Source organism: Crocuta crocuta, unplaced genomic scaffold, assembly GCF_008692635.1.
Source record: "Crocuta crocuta isolate KB4526 unplaced genomic scaffold, BGI_CrCroc_1.0 scaffold103, whole genome shotgun sequence".
Taxonomy (NCBI): Eukaryota; Metazoa; Chordata; class Mammalia; order Carnivora; family Hyaenidae; genus Crocuta; species Crocuta crocuta.
Window position 1 is genome coordinate 801,065 of NW_027529192.1, and position 24,688 is coordinate 825,752.

Below are 24,688 nucleotides of genomic sequence, written 5' to 3' on the forward strand. Positions count from 1 at the left end.
GCGCTTGGTGGATTAAGCATCAACTTTAGCTCAGGTCATAATCTCATGGTTCATGAGTTCAAGCCCTGCCATCAGGTTCTCTGCTGTCAGCACAGGGCCTGTTTCAGATACTCTGTCCCCACCTCTCTCTCTGCCCGTCCCTTACCTGTGCTCTCTCTCAAAATAAATAAACTTTAAAAATATTTTTTAATCAAATAAAGGAAGGTAGGTCCTAGGTGTGTTTTGGTCTACTTGTCAAGAGAAGCTTGATAGAAAAAAAGAGAAAAAAAATAAAAATTAAAAAAATAATTTGGTTTTTCTGTATCCAAGAAACAACAACAAAAACAGAAGCAACAAAAAAAATGAAGAGACAAATGAACAACAACAACAAAACCGAAATGAAGCTAGATCCAGTTTCCCCTAGAGGTGAAAGTCTACAGCAGTCTATGGGCCAGTAGACTCAACTCCCGGGAGGGATTTGTGCTGGTCTTCTGGGGGAGGAGCCTGCTGCTCTGATTCAAAGGCAGACCTGTCCTAGTGGAGATGTGACTGGAGGGCATGGGGGTGTACGGCCTGTGTAAGGGTTCTATTCTCCACTTGGTGGTGTTTACCTACTGGGGGTCGATCAGTGTTGGTGGCCAGGTGGTGAAAATGGCTTCACCCTGCTCTCTAGTCTCCAGAGCAGGAAGTTCACGCCCTCACAGACATGCAATAATGTCACCCTTCTGGTGTCTCCCGTTTCTGACAGCTCCCTGCCTTCCCCATCTCCGTCTGAACTGTCTCTCTACCAGGCGGTGCCTCTTGCAGAGTTTTATCTCAGAGCCAGCTAGGTTTCAAAACCCTATACTTCAGAGTATAGAAGTATATATAGGGTTTAGACCCACAGTGATCTTCCGGGGGAGGGTCTCACAGCACTGTGGCCAGGGCCGGCTTGTCCCAGCAAACACTCAGGCTGCTGGCAAAGCAGCAGCGGTTCAGAGTTTATGGTAAATTACAACACACAACCAGCACCGGGGCTTGCTGCCCGCAACAGGTATCCTTGTTCCTATACTGGTGAATGTGGTGGCTTGATGATGCTTGTCAGGTCTTTTGTCTGTAGAGAGGATGTACCACCTCTAGCAAATGCACTCCAAGCAGGGGAAATGCTTCTCTTTGTGCAACCCAAGGGATCCTCTGACCTTGAGGTCCACTCCCAGGTCTCTGCCCTGCTTTCTCGCAGGAGGACCACCATGGGCTGACCTCAAACTTCAGACTCTGTACACCAGGTAAAAACATTACTTTGAAAGGAAATAACGCACCCTTATGTTCACTGTAGTGTTATTTTCAATAGCCAAGATATGGAAGCAATCTAAGTGTCCACTGAGACGAACAGATAAAGAAGATGTGTATATGTATACAATGGAATAGCCATAAAAAAGAATGAAATCTGAGGCTGCTGACTAGCTCAGTCAGAACAGCATCTCGGGGTCAGAAGTTCCACCTCCATATTTACTTTAAAGAAATAAATAAAATAAAAAGCTAAAAAAAAGTTCTTGCCATTTTTGACAACATGGATGGACCTTACGTGAAATGTCAAAGACAGAGAAACAAATACCATATGGTTTCACTTTTATGTGGAACCGAAAAAAACAAAACAAAGCAGACAGTTTTACAGATTCAGGAAACAAACCGTTGGTTATCAGATGAGAGAAGCACTGAGGGGGCAGGCAAAGCAGGTGAAGGAGATTAAGTACAAACTCCCAGCTATAAAATAATGAGGTCATGGGGATGTAATATACAGCATAGGAAGTAAAGTCAGTAACACTCAAATATTAAATATTAATATTTAATTAATATTAATTTAATTTAATTAATATTAAATGTTTCATAACATTTAAAAATATCAAATCACTATGATGTACACACGAAACTAACAGGATATGGTAAGTCAATTCAATTTAAAAAGTAAAGAAAAAGAAAAATGCTTCAACAAGAGATGGAAAATTATTAACACTCTATACTTGGCAAATAGCAGAATAACAAAAGCCACATTGGGATGAAACATACAAAATGAGTTTCTATAGATTCAAATGATGAGATCTGTTCTAGAATTCATGGGATAGCCAGGAAAACTTTCGGTAGCCAAAGAAATAAAAGCTAGACCTCTTAAAGCAGATACTCAGCTTGACAAATCAACTGACACTGAGTCTATTGCTGCTTGCCAGGCCCATAAAGAAGAAAAAGATTACAAAGGAAGTGTTGCATGTTAAACTACCATAATTAGTTACAAAAAGAATCACTTTTTCATTGTTCAACTTTGCCATTAAGTGTTTTTGAAGCTTAGGACATGTTTAACTTCTACAGATCTTCAACACAATGCACTCGAATTGGTACCCTCTCTATGCTAGAAGCACAGAGAATTTTTAACTACAAAAGCAAAAAGAATTCCTAATATAAGCACTTACTGTGTGCTATATAGACATTTATCTACTGAACTTTAATTCTACACTGTCATCTTAGAAAGACGGTCAAGATCATGCTGTTGTGATCTACTTTTAGCTGTCAACCAGAACCCTGGGCTTGATCAGGAGGTTTTCTGCCTCAGGGAAAAGGCAGGTTCACAGACGTTTACTTCCTAGCACTGACAGTTACCAGAGCGGAGATTATAGCTGAGGACGGAGCTGTGAAATAAGAGATCACAGAGACCCTCTCCCTGATGACTTTTAAAGACAAGTAAGTACATCATCTTCCCCCATCCTAGAACCTCCAGAAAGTCCTGCACTTGTTTACTGAGAAAGCTTCTAATTCACAAGTTAAAGCCATCTTTCTAATTAAAATGTCATCATCTCATGTGGAGGCCTGGTATCTATGGTGATGCGGGAACTCGTCCAGATCAAAATCTCTGTCACCTATTTTTGAAAGCTAGTTACAGCTTGAGGTAATGAATCTGTTGCAATCCTGAAAATATCATAAGGCTCTTTTTCTTTGTCTGGCTTCTGTCAGTGAAAGATTCTGAGGATCAGTAGAAAAGAGAGAGAGAAATAGGAGTCAACGAAGAGCTGCAGATGGAGGCCACGTCTGGCCCCACGCTGGTGACAAAGATGGCCAAATGAATTGAAGAATATTTTTCTCTATTGTGGTGACATGTTATGCTTCACCAGAGGACACACCCCAAGTCATCAGTCCTTCCAAACCTTTAGTAAAGAAAATGGTAGAGATACCACTATGCATCTCTTCCAATTAGAAATAATATGGCTTTTGTGAGGTCAGTCTACTTCCATATTTTTCATGTAGGAAGAGACAACACCTTCTCAGTATCTAAGTAGTCATTTAGTTTACGCCTTCAAAAACAGAAATTTTTAACTACTGGAGTAGAGACTTTATGATACTACAAAGCTATTTAAAATCTACAAATGAAAACAGCATATTTAATCAATTAACTAGGAAAAAACAGTAAGGATCAAAGCAAAATTATCTACATGAAAATTTTGATTTTGGAAAAAAATGCAGTAAATTTCTTTTAATAAAGTTAAGTTTTACAATTAACTGAGACTGAAAATGACAGTCAGCTATGTACTAAGAAAAAAATCACTAACACTTTTAAGAAACCAAATGTCAGAAGTTGATTATCACATGTAGCTGATGCCATGTAATTTTTCAAAAGTTCCTTATTTACTGAAAATCTCTGTTCATGTTATAAGCCTATAAACTACTAAGTGAGTAATACTTCATGAAAGCAATAGTCCTTCAAATTAAGATGCTGCCATTCTTTTAGTCTTTATTTACGATAAATATTAAGAGTATGTTTAACTATTTCAATGATGTCTGATAAACGGAAGAATAAGATTTGAGAATAAAAGAGATATAAGCTGCAGCATGTTTTAATGGGAAGTGGAGGGAGTGTTGCAGGCATAAAAGGAAAACATGAAAGCTCTAAAGAAGCCCGGCAGGCAGGCAGGCAGGCAGGCAGGCAGGCACGTGAAGCACTACAAGCAAGAGTGCGAGCCTGGAGAGCAGAGAAGGCGGGAGACTGGCCACATGCTGAGGGCACAAGGGAGAGGATAAAACCAGAAAGGAGAGCAGGGCGTAGGAGTTAAGGTTCCTAAGCAACAGTACCCAGAGCACAGGGGTGCAAGGGGTGCCTGTTCAAAGTAGAAACGAAGGCTGTCTGCTCAAGGCAAACTGGAGTGTGGGGAGAGGGGGGAAGGCTGATGGCCTGAAACACTAACTTCAGGTAACAGGAAAATAAAGTTGGCTGGAGAAACATAAAAATTCTGAAGAATACTGAAGAACTGGCTTAGATTAGTCATCACATGGAGACTTCCCAAAGAAATTTTTATGCTACAAGTATTCCTTTTTCAATGTAAACTGCTTCACAAATTGTCAAATAATTTAAAATATGATTATTTAACAAAATTAGAATAAACCACTTGGTCTTAATAAAGTGGAAAGCAGGCATTCCAGGCCATGACTCTATCCGTTGCTAGCTGTATAATCTTCAGCTAATTCCCTAACCTTTCCAGAGCTTTGTTTTCTTAACTATAAAAAGTGGATAATTATATCTTCCTCACATATTTGTTACTGTGACTGAGAGAACACATGTAAAGTGACTAACACAAATCCTGGCAAAGAACATGCATTCAGTAAAGGTCAGTTTCTTTCTTAATTCCTGAACTGCCTGCTGAGCCGCTGGATGACACCTCTGTCTTGCTGCTTTTCTGAAAGGAAAGGAGGGAGGCTCCAAAACAGACTCCTTCCACTAAGACACCCTGCTTCCCCAGAAGCATTATCTCAGTAGCATCATTGTTGAGGGTTTACTCTTCTGAGCTCTGACAAGCCAGAAAGCGGACACCGTAAAAATAACCCAGAGGACTCAGGTCCAAGAGAGACAGACACACATGACTGAATTCAAAAATAAATGCTGTAAACATCAACAACAATTTACACATGAGAAATATTGTACAAACTGTAAAATGAACCACAATGCGACTCCTGGCAGATCAGTACATTTTCTCCCTTTAGGAAAATTATGTACGAAGTCTAATTATGTTCAGGTTAGTTACTTTATACTTATGGAATCTAAACAAGACAAACAAGTTGGATGATACCAGTGAACAACAAACTGCTAATATAATCCATACAGCCTAACAGGGAGACAATGTTCCCATGCCCTGAATAGAATCTGACCTCCTCCAAACCACACTGAGCCATACAAAATTACAGTTCCCTGGCCCCTGTTCTCCTCAGATCCACACAGATCATTCTACATCTACCCATGCAGACACATAATATCTATGTATTATTTTTTCTTCCTTATCTTTCTAACTTAGTCTTATTGATCAGATACAGGCTGTTAGCTACATAGCAGTTATCTACTTTAATAATCTTTGACTAACTGTATATAATTCAAATATATAACACTATTTATTTATATCTAAGGATCTTAATTTCCTAAAAGTTTATCACTTCTACTTTAATTTTAATATGATTTAAAAACTGAAGGAAAGTCAAATTTGACAACCGTACAATGTACACAAAACAATAACATGTCTACAATCGAGTTTAATTACAAACAATTATCCTAGAAAATACTTTCCCTGCTTTTAAAATATATGAGACAACAGTGAAAAAAAAAAAAAAAAAAATTTAAAAGTAGCCATTCCATTCTAACATGTTAAAATCACCCATCCCAGTTGCAAAATACTTTTGCTCAACAAACTATAGTAATGCTTATTTTCAACCATTTTTGCTTTCATTACCATAACTCTGAAATATAATAAAATACTAAGAATTGCATAAATTAAAGATGTAAGGATACACACATACATACACAGCAATAAAACCTCAAAGGAAACATTTTAAAGAGTAGTCATATATAAAACTTGGACTCTCTGAGGCAGTGATAATATGGACATTAGATTAATACAAAAGGCTTGTGATATTGCACTTTCTGAAATGTTAACTGCTGTCTATCTCACAACTAAATAAGCTGGGCAGATATCAATTTTCTATACAAATAGTCAGCTTAAATCAAAGCTGACTTGGAATTCCCCAAATATTTCTTTGAAAAGTTATCTTCTGTAATTTGATGTAGACAGGTACCTTATTTTTTAACAGGAGAAATGTGTTATCTTCCTGGTGAGACCTGAAGTTAGAATAACTGGCAGGAGGTAAAACCAGGCTCCAGTATCAGAAGCTGCGATCCTGGTGGCTTCTGGGAATGGACGGCAGTGATGGCGAGAGGGAGTGAAGGGGACCCAGGAGTGCCGGGAATTTCCTATTTCTTGCCCTGGATCTTAACATTGCGCAGATGTGTTCACATTGTGGTACTTCACTCTTCATGCACATGTGTATGTGGTGTTTCGTTCTGTACATACGGATCATTTGCTCACTTTTCATTATGTAGGTAATGATTAATTTAGTAACAAATTAAAAATTTGTTTAAAACAGTAAGTAACATTCAGTTACACTTTTTGAATTATAAGTGAAGAATCAGAAGTCATTAAGTACCTTCCCTTTTTTTTTTTTTATTTCTAGGAGAGAGAGAGAGAGAGAGAGACAGCGTGAACAGGGGAGGGTGAGAGAGACAGGGAGTCACAGACTCTTAAACGGGCTCCAGGCTCTGAGCCCGCAGTCAGCACAGAGCCCGATGCGGGGCTCGAACCCACGAACCGCGAGATCATGACCTGAGCGAAAGTCGGACGCTTAACCGACTAAGCCACCCAGGTGCCCCGAGAAGTCATTAAGTATCTTCCTGATTTAGAGACTACTTAAAGAATATTTATAAAATTATTTTTATCCAGTAGAAATGCACAAAATGAAATTCCTGTCTAAAAGATGTGAATAAAAAAATAGACACTACTAATTGTATTTAGATCCAGTACAAATGGAGAAAATATTTGGGTGCAATGCAATATAAATGTAGAACAACTGAGATTAACATCTAATTTGCGGATTCAACTATCTTAATACCTTGGGGTTTCAGAACATTAAGCAACAGGAAAATGACACCTTCAGAGAAATCTCAATACTAAGTACTTTTCCCCCCCCCTTAATTACAGTACATTGATTATTAACGGTGCAAAATTCTGGGGTGAGAGTGTTGTATGTCCCAAACACCATGTGTTAGCTGTGTGATCTGCAACAACTTATTTAAGCTCTCCATTTCCTCATGTGTACAATGGAAATAGTAATACCAATCTTACTGGGTTGTTGAAAGGCTTAATTAAGTAACAGTGTCTCAGACAAAATAGGCACACTCAACAGGTATTAACTATCCATCTACATATAAACATATAAACTATATCTCATATGTATTATATACTAGAAATCTTAGAATCTATTTTTAGAATTAAATAGCTATTAAATACATTTTCTCTGTACTTACTTTATACCCTATTCTCCAATTCAAACTGTAGACAGTTTCTCAGTGATGAGGACATAAATTAGTTTTCTTAATTTCAAAATCAAAACTTCATCTGTCTTAAGACATTATCTTTCACATTAAAAAAAGGGAGTATTACTCTTATTACCTGAGTCTCCACACCCTGCTCCAGTAGGCGCTTAGCTTGATTTTCCACTTCAAGTCGAGCTCTTGCAATAAAAAGTAGATCATTTTCTATTACTTCAATTCCAGAAAGATCGATTCCTTGAGAAAGGTAATCTATTAAAAAACACACACACATACATCTAAGTATTTAATACTGAAGAAATATCAAGGTATTGAAATATGTCTCAGTTCTTCAAAATACTATAGATTTGCTGATGAACACTATCCCCTTTCAAAAATCTGTATTTTAACAAGTATAGTTACCCAAACATTTTCTATTTAATAAAAAGCTTTACTCTGGACCAAAATGTTCTTAGTTAAGAATAAGTTGGTAAAGCAAGAGTAGAAATTATGATTATAGTAAATCCTAAATAATGTCAACACATTACATAAAAATTAGTGTCAAATCTAATATAAAGAAATATCTTGATAATCTTAGAAAAGTCTCAAGCTGTAAGGCACCTTTGAAGTTATTCTAGAGTAACAAAATATTTGAAACAAATGTCCACCATTTGCATCATTAATAAATCATGAAAATAATTTAGCACACTAGCACTTAAAACGCTGCAGGTTTATATGATTATGCAGACTTAACAGCAACTTACACTGAAGGATTTTCATGACGTCACTGAATAAAAAATTTACACAATTAACTATTTATGGAATCAGACATAATTCTATTTATAAAATTATACCCTACTTCTAGAATTACATATACAGAGCAATAAGCATGAAAAGATCTCTACCCAGATGTTAACAATAGTTGTCTCTGCATACTTAGAATTTGAGAAAACTATTTATCATGTTTTTATATTTTTAATTTCTTTAATGTTTATTTTTGAGAGAGACAGAGACAGAGAGACAGACAGACAGACAAAGCACAAGTAGGAGAGGAACAGAGAGAGAGGGAGACTCTCTACCTCTCTGAAAAAATCCGAAGGCAGGCTCCAGGCTCGAAGCTGTCAGCACAGTGCCTGATGCAGGGCCTGAACTGGCAAACCGGGAGATCATAACCGGAGTCAAAGCCAGACACTTAACTGACTGAACCACCCAGGCACCCCTTTATTTTTTGACTCAATCTTAGACATAGCTAAGTTAAATAAGTGCTAAAAATTAAGGTCAAGATTTCGTTAAGCAGCATAGACACAGTTCTAAAACTCTATTCTCAATTTTTTAAAGTTTATTTATTTCTGAGAGTGTGCACATATGCATGCATGGGGGAGGAGGAGGAGAGAGAGGGAGAGAGAATCTCAAGCAGACTGTGTGCTGTCAGCGTGGAGCCAAATCTGGGACTCAGTCTCAAGAACAGTGAGATCATGCCCTGCGCTGAAATCAAGAGTCAGACACTTATTTCACTGACTGAGCTACCCAGGTGCCCCGTAAAACTCTATTTTCTATTTTAACAAAATGAATTATTTCTAAAAAATTAAATTGCTTTAGATAGAACAGTACTTTGTTTTCTAGTTACTCAACAGAATATCAAATGAGTTCTTCACTGAATTCTCTTAATTGGAACTGAATTTTAAAGTCTTATTAAAGCACACTGCTAACACTTACAAATTATCATTTTTGTACGTAGAGTCATAGTGCACCCAGGCGAAATTCAAGCTCCCATACAATGCTCACTAACCGCTTAGCAGCACTCAAATACCTGCTGGCTGCACATGACACACACAGTTAGTTCTACACAAGGTGACAAAAAGAAATGAAGTAAAAGGGCAGCTGAATAGTGGTTATTGCTAATCATACCTCATCTATGAGCATTTTTTTAATGTGTATATCTAAAGGTACTTTGGCTTACCACAGTGAAGTCTTAAAAGCCTTTAAACCTTTACGGGCTTAGGAATATACCTCATTAATTTACTCACTAGGTGATCACAGTCACAAGACATAGCTTCACTGAGCTCCATTTTTTCATCTGTAAAATGCCAACAAGATATGTCGTGCTCTACATAACTTCTAAGACTATCATCAGAAACAAAATAAGCTAATAAATGTCAAATGACTTTATACATCACTCTATGACGTAAATGTAGGGTAGATTATAATTCCAAAAAATTTTTTACTGATTTTTAAAATTTTTTAATTTTTTTCCTCTCTTATTTTTTTTTACAGATAGTTTACTGTCAAGTTGGTTTCCATATAACACCCAGTGCTCATCCCCACAAGTGCCCTCCTCCATGCCCATCACCCCCCTCCTCCCCCCACACCCATCAGTCCTCAGTTTGTTCTCAGAATTCAAGAGTCTCTCATGGGTTGCCTCTCTCCCTCTCCCCCACCATTTCCCCCTTCTTCTCCCCCACAGTCCTCCGTTAAGTTCCTCCTAATCCTCCTGTACGTGCAAACATATATTTGTCCTTCTCTGCCTGACTTAATTCGCTCAGCATAACACCCTCAAGATGCATCCATGTGGCTACACATGGCCAGATTTCATTCTTTCTCATTGCCATGTAGTATTCCATCGTATAGATAAATCACATCTTCTTGATCCATTCGTCCGTTGATGGACACTTAGGCAAAAGAATCAAGAGCAAAAATAAACTATTGGGATCATCAAGATTAAAAGCTTCTGCACAGCAAAGGAAACAATCCATAAAACTAATAGGCAACCGACGGAATGGGAAAAGATAGTTGCAAATGACATATCAGATAAAGGGTTAATATCCAAACTATAAGGAACTCACCAAAATCCACACTGGATTTTTTAATTTTAAAATTTTTCAGATAATTTTGAGGAAACTCCATTTGACCTCAGCCATGATAATGATCGAGGAAAGGCTATGTTTACCCTAAAAATTCTTACTAGACAATATAGAATCAAACTACAGAAACTGAGGGCACCTGGGTAGCTCAGTCTATTGAGTGTTCAACTCCTGGTTTTGGCTCAGGTCAAGATCTCACAGTTCGCAGGATAGAGCCTCACGTCGGTGCTGTAAGCACAGAGTCTGCTTGGGATTCTCTCCTCTCTCTCTCTCTGCCTTCCCCCACTCATGCTCACTGTCTCATTCTCTCTCTGTCTCTCTGAAAAATTAACAAACATTAAAAACATTTTTAAAAAATCAATTAAAAAAAACTACAGACATACAACAGAAATTAAGTATTATTTTCTTTTCAAGCTGGTTATCAGTATGTTTCTTTTTTCCTGTTATCTAGGGAAGTTAAACAAAAAAAGAAAGGAAGGATACTATGAGTAAGAGATACAGCTGGATTCTAACTCTATTTCTTCCATATATGTTTTTGAATGTAAGTCTTGCAATCTTTGGTACCAGTTACTTTATTTGAAAATGAAAAGCTAGACTACATAAAGCCTAAGGTTCTTTCCAGGAACATGTCTCTAACACCACAGAAATGAATCAGACCTAAATTCTGACCCAAAGTAGCAAACTCTAAGATGGGAAGAAAAAGCCCAAAGTTATAACCACTGAAAGATAAAATGCATTATGCTAGGTGTTGTGGGAACAAAAAGAAAAAGTAAACACATTGTATGTCTTTACAAAGTCTACCATCTAGTAGGGGGTAAAGAATAAAATTATTCATTCCAACACCTTGTTCACCTTTTTAAGGTAAACAACACATTATGTAACCACTTCCCTCTCCCACTGCCCCATCCCCTGCTGATCCACAGTATATTTAGAGCTATTTTAAAAAGTAACCAAAATACATGCTACATGTGGAATAACAAAGGACTCTATTGGCTGGGAGGGAGCAAACACCCTATTATTTTCCTTACTGATTACTTCACAAAAAAAGAGGTAAGTGAGCAAATGGTGGGGGTGGGGGTGGGTAGCAGGGACAACAGAAAAAAAATGTAGCAGCACCACCCACCCACCCATCTATAGGAGAGCGGAGGGATCACCCTGAACTCTGCCCTCCCGATTAGCTATCACACCCACTCGCTTTCAGTGTTTCAGTCTTTTTACATCTGTTCTTTGTGAAGCACATCTAGGGACTGGAGCCAAGGACAGAAAGATGATGATGATTCCAATAAAAATAACTATAATTTTTGAACACATAGTATGTGAGGGGCATTAAATTGGACACAAAATGTCTTTTTATTATTTTAATGTATGCATCCATTTTTTGTAATTTTCTAAACAACCTTGCTAGAATTATTATTAAATTATTAACAAATTCAGCTGGCTACTAGGCAGCAAAGAACAATTTAAATCCAGGTCTGACTTGAATCTTCTCACTAGATCAACCCAGGCCAATCCCAGACACCTCAGAAAGAAAACCTTACATTCAAAGGATAGGTAATATTCCTCCTACAGTCTTCAAATTTGCTTGGTGAAAGAATAAAGATGTAAAAATCACATCAGAATTAACCATTCAGGGGATTAGATAAAGCCAGGTTATAACAATGACAGCTTTAAAAAAAAAAAAATCATATTCTGGTTTAATAAAAAGAGGAACATTTTAAAAATATATAAAATGTGCTAACAGGCCAAATTTGGAAATATGCCAGCATTAAACACAGTTTAATAACTGAACCTTAATAAATGTGGACTACACAGCCAGAATTCTCTTTCTAGCCATTTAGTACTAATACCTATTTCATGCATGAGCATGAAATATACGTATGAGAAAACTGAAGTGATCATTTGGATTTAACATATTTATCATCCTCTTAGATATGAGAAAATAGCGAGACTAATTTTGATAGAAATGAAATGATAGTGCTCATCCTTTAATTCAATTGAAATAAATTTAATCTAATATCAGAGAAAAAGGAATTCAACCAAAACACCTGATCCAGGTATCAAGAGGATGGGTAATATGAACATAAACAAGTTTTTGTCAAACGTACACAATTCTTTGAAATTTAAGGTACTAAAAAATAAATTCTGGTTACCCCTATTATCACTGTCCTGGTCTAAGATACTAAAACTTTAGAATAAACTTCATATGCTTTGACCCCAGCCAATCACTTGATTTCAGTGATTGGTTCTTATATTATTTCCTGGGATTGCCCATGTCTTTTTATTTTTTGGTCTTAAGATTAACCCAGTATCTCAATGGCATAAGAATGGCTACTAGGTTTTATGGGTGTCATTTTAATAGGCTTTCAGTGTTCTAATCAGTACTACACATGGCTGGCGGAGGAAATGTTCTCATGTTCCTCTCCCACTCACGAATCTACGGCTTCCTGTTAGCTAACAATTTCTCTTTCTATTTTGCAACACAAATCCTCCTTATTGATTCCAAAATCCTTACTGCCTCTTCCTCTACCATCATCTTCCTTTGTTTAAAAGAAACAAAAGGAAGGGTAATTATAGTTTGCTACATGATTCGGTTCTGCATTTACTATTCATAACAATGTTAGTACTAAATTATTGATTTGGGGAAAAAGAAATGAGGGAAGAGTTCATGTGTAAAGTTAGGATGGTGCTCAAAACCAGAAGAAATGAAAAGAGGCTAAATCTTCATGCTTCTTTTTGGGAAGCCAAAGAAGTTTTTAACAAATTAACCAGTTGGAAATAAGGGCAGGATAGTTAGAGATATGGAGATAAATACCAAAGGAATCAGCAAAAATGTTAGAATGACTGCCTGTGGGGACAAGTAAATGTAGCAGAGGATTGTTACCTTTTAATAACAAACTTTGTACAACTATTCGAGTATAATATGCATGTGTAATTTTCAAAACAAATAAAAGTAACAGTAAATGGAAAATAAAGAAAAAATCATTTAAAATTAAAATACAGTGGCTAGCCTAAGAGAATAACAGAATTCTCATCGTCTCAATCAGTGACTCTGCTTATGGGAATAAGTAATCTTTAAACCACTTTGAAAATCAATTGGGGATAATCTAATAAGATTCCAAACAAATACCCTATGACCAAAATATATAGTTTGCAGGCACATAACCCGGAGAAATTCTTATGTATGTACGTTGGAAGACATCTACAATGTTCCTAACAGCATTGTTAAAAATAAAACAAAGATGAAAACAACCAAAATGACCATTAACTGGAGAAGAGAGAAGTAAAACATAGTATTCACTCAAAATACTACTGTAGAGGAGTAAAAAATAAACAATGACAGGTATACACATCAATAATGATGTCTCTCAGCACATATCACTAAGGAAGAAGAACAAGTTTTCAAAAAATACACACACCAAGAGGTGATTTATATTAAGATGTGCAAGATTATGCTAGATTAGGAAGACATACAAACATTAACAACATTTAGAAGAGTTAGGAGAGATAGGTAATACAACACGCTTATAAATTAATTACAATATTCTTAAACTTGATGGGTAGTATTTATATCTTACACATATTAAAAATGTGGTTTTTGCTTTTTATATTTTTCCATCAAATATTTAGTAAGTATGAGCCACTGGTACAGATCACAGGATTATAAACAGGGACATTACAACAGTTATAACTGTATTTCAGATGTTCAAAAGGAGAAAAGAATGAACACGTCAGTAAAGACAAGGATCAGGTAATAACCAAAGTGAACTTCCAGAGATAAAAGGACAAAGTCTGGATGAGATGAACAGAAGATACGTCACTGAAGGAAAAACAAAAGGTAACTGTCTCGTTTAGAGTTTAATGCTTGGATTATTAACTGGTAACTGGATAAAGTCCTATATTTTCCTTTTAAAAATATGTTCATTAAAGATTTTTTGCAAACTGCAAAAACATTTCAAAAGGTGGGTAATTATATAACCTCACAACACAAAGGCCACAACAGCCAAGTGGATCACTGGAATATACATGATCATGTCTGAGAAATTTATGAATCTTCAAAGTCTCAAGTAGCACCAAAATAGCATGTATCCTCCCCCTGCATGTTTATCTGAGAAAGAGCAAAAAAAAAGCAAAAACTGACATACAGGAACCGGGCAGCTGGCTATAGTCACTTACCAATGAAAGTGACTCCCTCCTACACACCAACTTTGCAAAGAGCACAATTCAGATATGTGCCTCCGAGAAATTTCAAGCAACCTTCAGATGTTCCTAAAATACTTAAAATCTTGGTTGTGCTTAAAATTGAAAATTAAAGTCTACTATATTCCTTTAAAATCTTATCCTCCTTTTTAATATGCCCACGAGTCGTTTTGTTCTAGCTTTTATTTGTAATTACACTTGTTTACAATGTGTTCTTTATTAACAATGTTATAAGCATTCACCCATACTATTATAGTCCTTATAAATATCAATTTTTGATACCTGCCCAATATTTCACCAAATAAATGAACCAGAAATTACTTAACCATTTACTTAAGATGGAATAATTATTTATCATAAATACATATAAAAATTTTAATATCTATAATTCTAGCCTTGGGAAATAAAGACAGAATTATTGACTCAAAGTTATACTTTTATGTTTATAGATACAAATTATCAAACTAGTTTACAAAATGACTCTACATTCTATACTTTTTTTCTTTCCAGTAAACTACAAGAGTCTCTTAACCATAAATAGTACTGGCTATTAACTTCTTTGAACATTTTATATGCTGCTAGAAGAAGTATGTTCTTATGGATAGTTTGATAGGATTTTTAAATGATGAAGCTAAATAACCATTTTTTACTAGCTGTATTTCTTTTTGAGAATCTCTAAATAATTTTACTCCCTTATCTTTTTCTTATATTGCTCTGTACTAATTATATATTAATATTCACTGTTTATCCATCATACTTGCTATGAGTATTTCCCCAGTTTAATGATTTCATTTTCAGTTATTTATGTATTACTTCTTGAGGCTATTTTCAGAATACAGTCATATAATTATAGTATCTAAAAAGTTCTACCTTTGATTCTGCTACATAACCCTGATTATTTATAAGCTTCAGACTAAAGCATGTCTTTCACAAAAGCAAGGCAGTACTATCTGGCAAACTGGTGAATAATAATCAGAAGACGAAAGCTGTGATTTTAAAATCTGTTCTGTAAAAATTTTATCTTTAAATCAAGGTAAGTCATATTTTATTTTAAATCAAGGTAAGGGCTTATCACAATGGCTCATTTTAATTCATAATGGAACATCAATCTTCTTTGCTACCATACTTGAGGTTATATAAAGAAAACACCACTAATAGAGAATACTGAGCTAAACAACAAATTTAAATTAAAACCAGGCAAATGACAGCCATAAAACACCACCGAACAACATGGATGCAGCACGGTTATAGTACTGATGGAATTAACTTATCCAATCAACAATGAGAACTGGACCTCTAATTACTGAAGGTACTCAAATCAATAATGATGATAATAACAATATTATCACAGGATCTTTATTTGCTATTTGCAAACAATATGAGACAGTCAAGACACAGAGACTCTGTCACCCCTATCTCTCTGTTCATTTTGTGTGGCTGCCTCGGTTGTTTGTTTTTTCTTTGTTGGCTGTTGTTTTGTTTTTTTCTAAGTAAGTTCTGTGCAGAACATGGGGCCTGAACTCACAACCCCAAGATCACGTGTTAAGGGGCACCCGGATGCCTGAGTTTAGTTAGGCATCTGACTTTGGCTTAGGTCATGATTTCACAGTTTGTGGGTTCCAGCCCTATGTCAGGCTCTGTGGTGACAGCCTGGGGCCTGCTTCGGAGTCTGTGTCTCCCTTTCTTTCTGCCCCTCCCCTACTCTCTCCCTCTCTCTCAAAAATAAATAAAATATTAAACAAAACAAAACAAAAAGTCACATGTTCTATAGACTGAGCCAGCCAGGTGCCTCATCTCTGTTCATTTAAAAAAATAATTTTTTCACTAAAGAAACATTAGAAAATATGTCAAGTTAGAGCAAGTAGAAATCAAAATGTCCAACAAAACTCCAGCACAGACAACTACACACAAATTTTGATTTTCATCTTCTTACTCTACACATAACAAGTGTCTTGTTTTACTATATGACAGATTTTAATCATATTTAAGTAGATNGAGAAATCAAAATGTCCAACAAAACTCCAGCACAGACAACTACACAAATTTTGATTTTCATCTTCTTACTCTACACATAACAAGTGTCTTGTTTTACTATATGACAGATTTTAATCATATTTAAGTAGATACGTTGAATCTGAGGGCGAAACATGCTTTTAGGGAAAAAATATTAAAAATGTGTAATTGCAGAGTAATTTTGGGAATGTATAATATAAAACATAATGAAATTATAAAGCAAAATTAGAAAAAAGTAATGCATATTTGTACAAAAGTAGAAATGATGACATAAGGAATAAAGGGGCACCTGGGTGGCTCAGTGGGTTAAGTGTCCGACTTCAGCTCAGGTCATGATCTCACGGTTCACGGGCTCCAGCCCTGCGTCGGGCTCTGTGCTGACAGCTCAGAGCCTGGAGCCTGTTTCAGATTCTGTGTCTCCCGCTCTCTCTGACCCTCCCCTGCTCACACGATCTCTCTCTTTCAGAAATTTAAAAAAACAAAAAAACATTTAAAACAATCTCTCAGGCTTGTATGGATCAAATGAGATAACATGCACAAAGAATATTTTGTAAAAAATCAAGAACTACATGTAACTAAGTTACTATTTTTATAAATGAGGCATTAACTGCTAACCATTTTTTTCCATGGAGGGAGGGAGAAAGGCCTTAAAAAACAACTACTCTTAAGTTCAGTATTATAAATGATAAAAGTATTAATGTTAAAATTTGTACTTTTCTAACCAAGCCTTAATTGATCTCACTGCCAAAACTACGCACAGACTATCATCAGGCTTAAGTGAGCTCTTTGGGTTGGATTTTTAGGTTTCCAGTCTGAAACAGTTCTCAGGGTGTGTTGATCTTTCTTGTTCCTCAAAGCTTCATGGAAATTTGGCATCAAAAGGTTTACTTTTTTTTCCCCCTGGCTCTCATTGCAAGATGAGGGAAAAACCTCACTTGAAAAGAAGGCTTAGTTTTTCTTCCCTAGGGTTACTCTGTCTGCTTCAGCTAACACGAGCACTGCCCGGGCCCGGAAAAGAGTGTGTTTTTATCTTTCTTCTGGGCTCAGTTGTTGCCCCTCCCTGCTTCCAGGGCTTTCTAAAACATAGATTTATACAAAACCTCCTTTACTGCCAAGAGATGTCGGGTGTTTCAGTGACTACCTTCTATTAGGTACCCGAGCAGAAGTGTCAATGTCCCTCCCTTAATAAGTGAAGAGGCCCTAAATAAAATCAGCAAGGATTTTAGAAACGAACAACAGAAGACAACCACCACCAAAGCCAAGGGGACGTACGTGACACAGAGCACTCACTCCACAGAGAGAGCACAGTCTACTCAGCTACACCTGGGAGGTTAACTAAGACAGCGCATGTCCTGGGGCATAAAACAAACATTTCAAAATTAAAATTACTGAAATCACACAAAGTAAGCTCTTTGATCATAATGGTATCAAACCAAGAATAATAGAAAAAGAACTAAATTTTCCAAATGTTTGTAAATGAACACATTTCTAAAGGATTTTTTTAAGTTATCTCCACACCCTACATGGGGCCTAAATTCACAATCCTGAGATCAAGAGTCACATGGTCTACTGACGGAGCCAGCCAAGCGCCCCTAAACAACACATTTCTAAATGATCAATGGCTCACAAAGGCTCTCAGAGGAGTTTTTTCCAAAACATATTGAACTGAATGAAAATGAAAACACAACAGCAAAATCTTTGGGATTCAAATAAGGCGGCAGTTAATAACACTAAATGTGTGGGTTTTTTTTAAAAAATGTGTAGTTAGAAAGAAAAAATGTCTCAAATCAATAATGTAACCTACTGCCATAAGAAACCAGGAAAAAAAAAAGCAAAATAAACAAAAAAGGAGAACAGAATAAACAAGGAAAAAAATCAATGAAATTGAAAACAAAAATAACAGAAAATCAATCAAAACAAAAGTTAATTCTTTTCGAGTGTCAATAAAATTAACAAAGCCCTAGTTAAGACCAACCAAGAAAGAAGAAGAAATCACCAATACACAAGGTGAAAAAAAAGATCCCACTACAGACCTCACAGCACTGAAAGGCTAGAGGAATACTATGAGTGACACTACAACTTCGAACCAACCATCAGAACTCTTATAAGGTAATCTGAATAGATCTCTATTTAAAAAACTGAATTTGAGTCAGGGCGCTGAGGTGGCTGAGTCGGTTAAGCGTCTTGACTCTCGATTTTGACACAGGTCACAATCTCACAGTTTGTGGGATCAAGCCCCACATCAGGCTCTGCATTGACAGTGCAAACGTGCTTGGGATTCTCTTTCTTCCTCTCTCTGCCCCTCCCCTGTGCTTACATTTTCTCTCACTCTCTTGAAATAAATAAAAACTTTAAAAAAATTGAATTTGTATTCAGCGCATTCTAAATTAGACATCTATAAGCCCAGGTGGTTTCACTGTCAGCGAAAAAAGAAGTTATCCAATTCTACACAAGAATACTTCCCAAAATAAGACCAAAAAACAAAACAAAACAAAACAAAAAAGACCATGACAAATAGTACCCCTCCCTTAAAGAGCACAGACACAAAAATTCTCAAAATATTAGCAATCTGATTAGCCTGATAAAAAGCCAATGACATTTTAAAATTACTAGTAATAAACCTGCAGAACAATCTGCCTCAAAAACATAGATCCAAAATCCTCAACAAAATATTAGCAAATAGAATATATGAATACATAAAAATAACAATACATCATGATCAAGCACAGTTTTTTCTTAGAATACAAGGAAAATAAATTTTGATAATTTAAAGTGCTTATTCGAAAACCTAAAGCAACAAATAAAAAGAACATAAAGACTTTACAGTGAATAAGCCAACAAATGAATAAAATGTCTCATAAAAAAAATACTCCAAAGCAGAAAAAAAGGGAAGCAATGCAATGAACAGACGATACATAAACAAAACCGATACAAAACAGATGATACAAAACTGAAAACAATTAGCAAGATGGTAGCATTAAACCCAATCACACCAATAATGAAATAAAATCTAAACTGTGTAAACATTCCAATTATAATGCAGAAATTATAAAACTACATTTTAAAAAAAGACCAAATCATATAAGGCCTGTAAAAAACCCACTGAAAACATGAAGACACAATTAAGCTGAAAGTAAAATGACAGAAAAAGATATATAAAAGCTAATACTAATCAAAAACTCCTGGATTGATTGCATTAATAATTTTTAAAGGAGATTTCAAAGCAAAAAATAAGAAGGTATTATCATTTCATAATAAAAAGGCTACATCATCAAAATCATCATATTCTTAAACACTTATGCCCCTACTAAAAGAGATTCAAAATACACAGTGAAGAAACTCATAGAATTGCAAGGAGAAATGATCCAGTTGGGAAACAGTGAGAGATTACACCCCTTTTCATTCGAGTTGACGAACAAGAAGGAAACATAAATCAGAGCCCTGGGAGACCGGAACGACGTCACCAACCAACTGGACCCAACTGATACGTAAAGACTATTCCACCCAACACCAGGAAACGCATTCTTTTCAAGGGTACAAGGGTTATTTACCAAATAAGACAACATTCTGGGCCCAAATCAAGTTTCAATAAATTTCAAAAGGACTCAGTTCATTCAACGTATGTTTTTTGAGCAGAACGGACTAATGTGAAGTCAATAACAAAAAGATCCCTAAAAATTCTAAACATTCAAACTCTAAATTCTAAATATTCAAAACAAAGTAACTTCTTTGAAAAAAAATCATCAAAGAGGAAACTAAAAAGAGAAAACATTTTATACTAAATAAATTTGGTAGGATACAGCTAAAGCAATACTTAGATGGAAATTTATGAAACTAATGACCTATATCAGACAAAAAGAAAATTTTCAAATAGGTAAACTTTGTTTCCACCTTTAAAAAACTAGGAAAGTGGGGCGCCTGGGTGGCTTAGTCGGTTAAGCGTCCGACTTGCGCTTAGGTCATGATCTCGCAGTTCGTGGGTTCGAGCCCCGCGTCGGGCTCTGTGCTGACTGCCAGCTCAGNATAAAATAAAATAAAAAATAAAAAACTAGGAAAGAACCTACAAAACCCAGAACAAGCAGAATAAATGAAATAATGAACAAAGCAGAAATCTAAAACTATAGAGAATATCAAGGAAACCAAAAGCAGATTCTTCTAGAAGATAAATAAGATTGAAAACCTCTAGGTAAGTAAGCAAAAAAGAACACACACAAATTACCAATATCAGGACGAGAGATGATATCACTAAAGAAACCAAAGTATTAAAAGATTAAAAAAGGAATCTGATGAGTAACATTACACCACAAACAATATAGATGACTCTCAAACATTCATGCTGTGTGAAAGAAGCCAGACAAAACAAAATGAAAAATAAAAAAGGAGCACATATTGTAGGATTCTATTTATAAAATTTTACAAAGTGCAAGCTAGAATGGAGGTCAGTAGTTCCCTGGGGATGGGAGGGAATTTCAGGGTGAGTAGGAGGGAGTCCTGACATGGGAACTTTTGGAGATAAAGAATGTGTTTGTTATCTTGATTGTGTTGGTGGTTTCTCAGCATATAAAAAATGTAAAATTTATCAAAATGCACAATTTATTTTTCAATGTCTATTTATTTTAGAAGAAAGAGAAAGCATCAGCAGAGGAGAGTGGCAGGGGGGAGGGGGAGAGGAAGAGAGAGAGGGAGAGAGGTGGGGGGGAGAGNGAGAGAGAGAGAGAATCTTAAGCAGGCTCTATGCCCAGTGCAGAGCCCAACTAGGGCCTCGATTCCACAACCCTAGGACCATGACCTGAGCCAAATTCTAGAGTCAGAAGCTCACTCTGGAAAATAGTATGGATGTTCCTCAAAAAATTAAAAACAAAACTACTCTACAACCCAGCAATCATACTACTAGGTATTTATCCAAAGGATACAAGTGTGCTGTTTCGAAGGGGCACATGCACCCCAATGTTTATAGCAGCGCTATCACCAATAGCCAAAGTATGGAAAGAGCCCAAATATCCAACAACAGATAAAAAGATAAAGAAAATGTGGTGTGTAAAAATAAACAATGGAGTGTTAGCAATAAAAAAGACTGAAATTTTGCCATCTGCAACAACATGGATGGAACTAGAGTGTATTTTGCTAGGCAAAATTAGGCAGAGAAAGAGAAATATCATAGGACTTCACTCATATGCAGAATTTAAGATACAAAACAAATGAACGTAAGGGAAGGGAGGCAAAAAAATATAATATAAAAACAGGGAGGGGGACAAAACATAAGGGACTCTTAAATACAGACAACAAATGGAGGGTTGCTGGAGGGGTTGTGGGTGGGGGGAGGGGCTAAATCGGCAAGGGGCATTAAGGAAGACACTTGTTGGGATGAGCACTAGGTGTTATACACAGGGGATGATTCATTGGATTCTACCCCTGAAATCATTATTGCACTATGTGCTAAATAACTTCAATGTAAATTTTAAAAAATAAATTAAAAAAAAAAAAAAGAGTTGGATGCTCAACTGAGTGGGCCACTCAGACACCCCATCAAATTGCAAAATTTAAACATGTGCAGGTTATTATATAGAGTTATACCTCAATAAAGCTGTGGGTTATTTTTTCATGAAGAGAGAGTACAATAGAAATACAGCAAACAGAACTACAGAGCCTATTCAACAAGAGAATAATTTTCCCTCTTCATCTTACATGTCAAGAAAGATCTGCACAACTTTGATTTTCTCTCTCAGCCACTTAAATACCTCCCATGTGCTAGGTACTGTCCATTTGTAGACAACAGACAACAATCCTACCTTCAAAAACAATTACATTGATAAACTAGAAAACCTAACTATAATCCAGGCAGTCCCCGAACCAAAAGGTTTAATAATAAGCTAATATATTAAAAGATTTTACTCTCAGTACCTAAAGGCAATTAAATAATTCCTAGTTATGGATACTAGAATCTCTCAGATCCTAGCACTCAAAAAGATTAAATGTTTAGTAAACACTGACTCTGCACTATATTAATAGGTGTTGTGATATACAAATTTAGGAAATGCCAAACTGAACACAAATTAAAACAGGTTTCTTTACTATAGTACTCCTCAGAACCACTAATAGGCAGTAGAAAAATCCAAAAGAGGCATATAATATGTAATATTTCCCAAATCTCTTTATCCTCTGTTTTTGTTCCTTCAAATTGCACAAAATATCAGAGAACCAGCACTCACAGAACACATGTAAGAAAACACAGTAATTACACCATACTGGTTTAGATGCAATACTTAAAAGAAGCTAAATCCATGTAAATCCCCTGACAGAGGTCCTTTGTTGATCCCTTTAAATATCCGGTCAATAGAGAATCTTACTTCTATAGTATAAAGCACTAAGATGCAGTAATATACAAGATGAGGAAGACCCAGAAACATTTGATATAAACAGTACCTCTTAGGTAAACATCTATGATCACAGAATCAAGCTCTCTCCTTCTGTCCAATTTAGGAGATACAACTTTTTACCATGTTAATTTTTATTCTACATCTGAATTCTACTAACACAGGAAATATATGGCTATAGGAAAATCACACACCCACACGATGAAGAGTCCTTACTGTGAAGAAACAACATGAAGGTTATTAATGGTAATTACTAAGGTTTACAAAATTAAACTCTAGGAATATTTACTCTCTAATCCATACAGATGCAACACACTGAAGAAAAAAGATTACAACCATAATACAACTAGTTATCAGAGTAACAACAACAATTAACACCCATCTCCCTCTTCATCTTCCCCTCCCCCACTGGCACACCCTCCCGTGCCCTCTTTCTCTCAAAAATAAAAGCATTACCAAAAAAAAAAAAGAAAAAACCCAAACATTCATATAGCGCTCTGCATGTGTTATGGGTTGAAATGTGTCCCCCTGCCCCTAAATTAATATGTTGAAGGCTTAACTCCCAGCACCTCAGAATGTGACCTTATGGAGAAACAGAGTCATTTCAGATGTAATTATTTAAAGTGAGGCCCCTAATCCAATGACTGGTACCCTTATAAAAAGGGGAAATCTGGACATAGTCACCCACACAGAGAGAACACCATGTGAGGATGGAGAGATTTGGGAGATGCTTCTACAAGCCAAGGAACCACAAAGATTGTCAGCAAAACACCAGAAGTAGGGGAGAGGCGAAGAACAGACTCTTCCCTCACAGCCGTCACAAGAAACCAACCTCACTGGCATCTTGGACGTCGCCCCCAGACTGTGATCATAAAATTCCATTATTTAAACCATTCAGTTTGTCGTGCTCTGATACAGCAAATTAATACACTATGTGTCCAGAGTTATCAGAAACCTTTATATTAATCATTTTAAAAGATACTAATGTTTATTTATTTTTAACAGAGAGAAACAGACAGACAGACAGAACATGAGAGGCAGAGAGAGAGGGAGACACAGAATCTGAAGCAGCTCCAGGCTCTGAGCTGTCAGCACAGAGCCCAATGTGGGGCTCGAAATCATGAACCGTGAGATCATGACCTGAGCTAAAGTCAGACACTTAACCAACTGAGCCACCCAGGCGCCCCAGAAACCTGTACTTATTCATTTAAAGCAACAACCCTTTAGTCATCTATTCTACTTCACAGTCAACAAAACTGATACACAGAGCAGTTAATTATCTTATCCAATTTCACAATTATTAAAGTGAAAAGACAGGATTTGAGAAATGACACAAATAAGGTTACCAGAACAATCCCATAAGTGTGGCTGAATATTTCAACTGTCTGGAGGTTCAACACCAAAGTTTGATTCTCTAGGCTTCAAAAGCTTTGTTCTTCTCATGCTCTCTCTAAAATCTCATTATTCTTTTCTGCTTGAACGATCTAAAGTAGATTCAGTTGGCGTCCACTAGGAACCGACAGTGACAGGTAAGGAGGGGAGCTCCAGTTCAGAACTGGAGAGCTGGGGAAACCTGAAGTACTTAGAGAAGCTGGCAGTGGACAGAGACCCAGGAACATATCCCCGCCACGCCTAACTACTTACTACCAGCCACATGGGTGTGTTGAGTTTTGTACTGAAGCAGTGAGGGGCCTACCTGACAAGCCTGGTCATAAAAGGTAATTGCTCTCATCTTAAAGTAACCTCATCCATTTGGACCATAAACACTTTAAAACCTCTCTCCAAAAGCAAGGCTATACGCACATAGATCATACTGGAGTCCCCGTGCAGGGCTGAGGGTAGAGAGGTATGGAGAACAGTGGAGGCTGCACGTCAGCAGGGGACTCGAGAGAGGA

At 36.4% G+C, this 24,688-nt stretch overlaps 1 protein-coding gene across 1 annotated transcript in view; it reads right to left on the reverse strand.

Moving 5' to 3' along the window:
- COG5 (component of oligomeric golgi complex 5) overlaps positions 1–24,688 on the reverse strand; it is a 297,454-nt gene that overhangs the window by 165,003 nt on the left and 107,763 nt on the right. The window contains exon 6 of the mRNA XM_077758336.1: positions 7,491–7,621. Coding sequence (XP_077614462.1) covers positions 7,491–7,621 — 131 coding nt within the window. The remainder of the gene's footprint in view (positions 1–7,490; positions 7,622–24,688) is intronic.